The sequence below is a fragment of the Stegostoma tigrinum genome, chromosome 38 (assembly GCF_030684315.1).
Source record: "Stegostoma tigrinum isolate sSteTig4 chromosome 38, sSteTig4.hap1, whole genome shotgun sequence".
NCBI classification, from domain to species: Eukaryota; Metazoa; Chordata; class Chondrichthyes; order Orectolobiformes; family Stegostomatidae; genus Stegostoma; species Stegostoma tigrinum.
The window spans coordinates 14,006,696-14,012,362 of record NC_081391.1 but is presented as its reverse complement, the minus strand read 5'-3'; the positions used below and the strand labels follow the sequence as shown (position 1 = coordinate 14,012,362).

The 5,667-nt window shown below is 46.1% G+C and overlaps 1 protein-coding gene across 1 annotated transcript; it reads right to left on the bottom strand.

The window, feature by feature from the left end:
- Window positions 1-291: 291 nt before the first annotated feature.
- Window positions 292-5,439, bottom strand: LOC132206550 (ferritin, heavy subunit-like). Its single transcript, XM_059640753.1, has 4 exons — window positions 5,338-5,439; window positions 2,403-2,549; window positions 911-1,036; window positions 292-447 (listed from the first exon to the last, which is right to left on the bottom strand). The coding sequence occupies exons 1-4, from the start codon at window positions 5,437-5,439 to the stop codon at window positions 292-294; spliced, it is 531 nt and encodes a 176-aa protein (XP_059496736.1).
- Window positions 5,440-5,667: the final 228 nt, after the last annotated feature.

Below are 5,667 nucleotides of genomic sequence, written 5' to 3'. Positions count from 1 at the left end.
ACAGGCCCCATTTGAACCCCAACTGGCTCCCATAGGCCTGGAGTCTGTCCACAGGGGGTTGGGGAAAAGCAATGGTGAAGTGAGGCAAGAAAGCTTGCTTGACCAAAGCGGTATCAGTGGTCTCAAAATGATGCACAGTAACTGAGATCAAGAGATCATTTTATTCATTTCCATTCGGCTGGTACAGCCATTACATTCTTTGCTCAAAGTCCTTTCTCCCTGGAGAGAGGCAGATTGCCCAGGGTGAAGTGGGGAATGCATTCAGACAAGCAGACAGTACTCCAGGCCACACTAACTGCTGTCCTCCAGGGAGAGCCTGTCAAACAGGTACTCTCCCATCCCATTCTCAGGGGCTCCCAGGCGCTTCAGGTTGGTGATGTAGTCCCCAAGTTGCTTGATGATCCTCACCTCCTCATCCAAATAGTGGGTCTCCAGGAAGTCACACAGCTGCAACAGAGGAATATGACACTTGGTACATTAACACTATCCAAGAAACTTCAGAATCCCCACTGAAAAACATGCATATGGAGGGAGATTGTCAGGGATGACTAGAGCCAACGCCTGGAGAAATTGTGCAAAGAGGACAACTGCTTTTTAGCTGCTTCATCTTGCTGTTTATTTACTGGAGCAGAGTTGACTTGTGATGGATAAAAGTCATTCCACTGCAGTGGCCCTGAATGAGAATTCGGTGACCAATATCCCCTCAGTCCTCCCCACAGGTTTACAAGTTAAAATACATACTTGGAGTCAACTGCTCAGCAATGATTTTGTAATCACTATGGATCTGAAGTGATCCATGTCATCTGCACAAAAACAAAGTCTAACTGAATTTCTAATCCACAAAAGACCAACCAATGAAGGTGTTGCCCTGAGGGCCTAGCAGTGAAGTCAATGAGGAGGTGAAGCTTACATGAGGGTCAGCCTGGGCAGTGGCAACTTGGTGTAGATCCAGCAAACTCTGGTTCACATTCTTCTCCAGATCCAGGGCAACCTGCATTGCCTGCAGGCTGTTACCCCACTCATCCCTCTCTGGCTTCTGGAGGAGGGAAAGAAGGACTGTTAAGCTTCAGAATCTCTACAACGTGGATCAGTCTGTAACTGCTCTGAAGAGGATCCCAACTCGTCCTTCTCCCACCCTATTCCTGTAACCCTGCATTTCAGATGGCCAATCCTCTTTTACTATGAGGACACCAACGCAGACACGGGGAGGACATGTAAACACCAGTCCCTCACCAGAGGCCAGATCAAAACCTGTGTCCCTGGCACTGAGAACACTGCTAGCCCCTGAGGCAGCCCTGGAGCACAGTTCCTTCAGAATTGCTTTCACCTTGCCTGTCGGTCCTTGATCTGAAGGAGGAAGGTGAATAACAGGTCATTGTGGGGGATAATGACAAGATTTGCATCAGGGTCCATCTGATGGAATTGCGAGGATATTCACAAGTGAATCCTAAATGCTGTCATGGTACAGTGGTAGTGCCCCTGTCTCTGGCTGACAAGGCCAAGGTTCAAGTACCACTTGTGCTGGTGGCTTCATACATGCCTGAGCAGGATGATCAGAAACATCACGGCTATTTAATTCATCCAAGGGACAGCGAGGTGTTTGCAAAGTGTGTTGTGCTGCTAACAGTTAAGAAAGGCCCACAACCATAGATCCCTCAAAGTTCAGACAAGGTCAACAGGGTGTAACAGTGACAGAGGGCAAGCAACCTCTATTAGTTGGGTGTGGTGGAACAGGAAGGGGACCAGTCTCCTCAGTTTGTTTTTCTGGTCACCACATTATTCCTCTTTGGCCTCACCAGTCACCTGGACAGGATGGCACTGCAGGGGGAAGCTGGTGAGGTTCCCCAGGCTGTTGCCCAAGATCCATTGATTGGAGGTTAGATAGGCTGGGATTTTCTGTGGAGCAGGAACGGCTGAGGGAGTGACCTGATGTAATTGAAGAATAGAGAGTGGCCAGTTGATGGAATGTCTTCCCATGGCAGACACCAAGACAGGAGAGAAACCAGGTTTGAGGAGTAAGCAGGTTAGAGGGGATTGGAGGAAACTTCACCCCACCCCCACCCCTCTGAGGGGCTGTTTGAAATATGAGATGAACCACATAAAGGGTTGGATGGTGGTGGAGACAGCTACTCCAGATCAGTTTAGGGTCCAGCTGGACAAATACTTAGTGCCAGGACAGTGGCCTGTGGACCAAGGGCAGGTAAGTGGGATTAATGTTGTTCGTGTTTGTGGGGTCAGCATAGACATGGTGGGCCAAAGGGCTTCTTTCCACACTGGCTTCAAAAAGGAGATCAAACAGGCTGAACAAAGTTTTGACTCAAATGAAAACCTTGTCACTGACTTGAAACCACACCACAAGAGCAGCCATTACCATCCCATTCCCCACCCCACCCAACTCCAACCTTCACATCCTGGAGGAAGACTCCGCCTCCACGCTGATTCTGGAATTTCAGCAGCTTCTCTGCATGTTCCCGCTTCTCCTGAGACTGATGTTTGAAGAACTGGGAAAAATGGGGAAGGGCAACATCGTCCCGGTCAAAGTAGGACATCTGGAAGGGAGAACAAGGTAAAGTCCATTAACAAGTCATGGGCCAATTTCAGTTCAGAACTACAGGGCTACTTGAGCATTCTCAAAATCAAACTGACAATAAGCTGTTAAGTACCTGATGCATTAACAATTCAGAACCCAGTTTTGAACAGTTGCTGTTGAATTGGAAAAATCAAAACAATCCCAGCTTCCTCCAGTAAGCTGTAAATACCATGTGTTTTATTTTGGTTTGAAACTCCAGGCAAATTGCCCAGGAGGGTCTGGCACAGCATTTGGTGAGAACAAGTGTGAATTGATGTTTTTACTGATTAACCTCCACCAGAAATGGGATAAATCTTTGATTGAATAGGGTTTCAAGAAATGCCAGGGGCTGGAGTGCAGGATGTACACCAATAGAACAGCTGCAGGGCACTGTATTGCTGCTTTGGCAAAGACCAGAAAACAGATCCTAGACACTGCAATTAACAGCTTGGAAGAAGCACATTTTCTGCTGAGTCAGGATCAATGCAATTGGATGCACTGTATCTATTAGTTTGACAAGAACTGCAGTATTGGGGTGGCTGGGGGGGGCATGAGGAGATGAATGAAGGATGTTAGCTCCAAGAATCTGCCAAGGAAAGCCTGCCTAAGGACAGCCTTTGGGTTGTTACTGCAACAGTTTATTGTTGCATCTGAAACAGCTGCACTGACTCAGACTGCTAGCAACTTGTACCATTACACATGAAACAAAGACTGACAAAACAAACTGATCACATGACAAATATGACAGTGATCTGCAGATCAACTACTCTCCAGACAAGATCCCTCATTAACCTGGAAAAACCACTGTTGACTTAATCCAACAGGCAAAGTCCTGTAGATTTCTAAACCAGGATGTTCACAATTCAATGTATTGAGGTTTAGCAGGTCTGCTATTGGAAGCAGCCAGTAACAAGCACATTCTTACAAATCCTGCTGAAAAAAGTTGCTTCAATTCTCAAATGCAAACACAAGCACAATTTATCTTTGCGATTTAAATGTGCAGTTAGAAGATGTAGAATAGTAAGGATTTCATTCCTGGCACATGCTTACAAGGTGTGTTGGGACAATGGGTCAGTGATTAAAACCCAACTGCTGGCTCAATGAAAGCTGTTCCCCCTCCCAAACTGGGGCTGACAGGGGCTTGATCCTCATCAGGAGGGGGACTTCCTGGTGACAGGGACAAGCCCAGAGAGCACCCTGCAACAAACACCAAGGTTACGTAAACACCTTCTACCCCTTGGAAGGGCACAAGCACCCCACCTGGGGAAAGAGGGTCCAGTTAGTTTACAATCAGGCCAAATACAATGGGCATAAACTTTTTAACCAGAGTCACTGGGTCAGTACATTCTCAGCCCCATGGCAGTGCTGTGCCTTTGAAAAGCTCCAACACTTGACATACAGACAGCCCACACCCACCTCATGAGTATGAAGAAAAGCAAGGTAGATTTCAAATGGAGATCTGCTTAATCAGATAAGAGTCACAACCTCACCCAGTTTAATCTGAGCATAGAACATAACAGCCAAGTGCAGGCCCTTCAGCCCTTGATGTTGTGCCGACTTGTCATACTGATCTCAAGCCCATCTAACCTACACTATTCCATGTACGCCCATTTGCTTATCCAATGATGACGTAAGTGTACCTAAAGTGGGCAAATCTACTACTGTCACAGGCAAAGCATTGCATTCCCTTACTGAGTAAAGAAACTACCTCTGACATCTGTCCTATATTTATCAGCCCTCAATTTAAAGCTACCCCACCTCATGCTCACCATCACCATCTAGGTAAAAGGCTCTCCCTATCCACCCGAACTAGCCCTCTGATTATTTTATATGTTTCAATTAAGTCACCTCTCAACCTTCTTCTCTCTAATGAAGAGAGCCTCAAGTCCCTCAGCCTTTCCTCATAAGATGTTCCTTCCATACCAGGAAACATCCTAGCAGATCTCCTCTACACCCTTTCCAAAGCTTCACATCCTTATAATGCAGTGACCAGAACTGTATGCACCAGAGTTTTTGGATAGCTTCACCATAACCTCTTGGTTCCAGAACTCAATCCTCTTAATAAAAGACAAAACACTGCCTTAATTGCCCTGTCAACCTGGGTGGCAACTTTGAACAATCCGTGTCTACCTATCGACACAGATCTCTCTGCTCATCTACACTACCAAGAATCTTACCATTAGCCCTGTACTTTGCCTTCCGGTTACTCCTACCAAAGTGCATCAGCTCACACTTGTCTGCATTAAACTCCATTTGCCACCTCTCGGCCCATCACTGTAGGGCTAGAACAAGCCTATTCTAAGCTGATTGCAATAGGAAACCAAGATTCTCAGTCACAATTGGCAGGTTTACTTCAGATCCCCACAAGATTCAAATAGAAACAAGGATACAAGAAAAGCAGTGACTAGCTGATGGTGCTTCCATTCCCACAATGGTGAGTCCCAATTCATTTTTAATTTTGTTCCCTCAAGTTTCAAACAGCCACAGGAAGCTATAATTACCACCAGTCACAGCACCATCATGGGACAGGCAAGTAACTACAAGAACACTCCACCCTCCACATCTCACTGACAACCAACTGGGACCCAAGTTAGAGTAACATTAGACACCAAACTATTGTTACAGTAACATCACACTCATCCTGCATTGAGAAAGAGGGAGGAGCCACAAAACTCAGTCTATAAGATAGACAACTTAATTACATCCAAGGGGAAGAGTTCACTTCAACAGAACAGAAGTATGTTTCACCCAACAGAGACACCACTCACCAAAGACTGATAGAGATAGGAGGCAGTGAGCTCCACATTAATCTGCTTGTTGACAGCAGCTTCACAATCCTGGTGATAGTTCTGACTGATCTGGGAGGCCATCTTATAAAGGAAACACTTGCTTTATTTTCCTCCCCAGAAAAATGACACAGCTAAAAGCAACAGTAAACATCCCTGCCCTGGGACTCTATTTATACTCCAGGAGCCAACACTCATTTTATGAAGCAGGAAATGAGATCATCAGTGATGGCCAAACACTCTTGTTAATCAATTGATCAGCTGCCACATCCAATCAGTGCAGGATGGGAATCGGGTCAAAAAACCAATCAG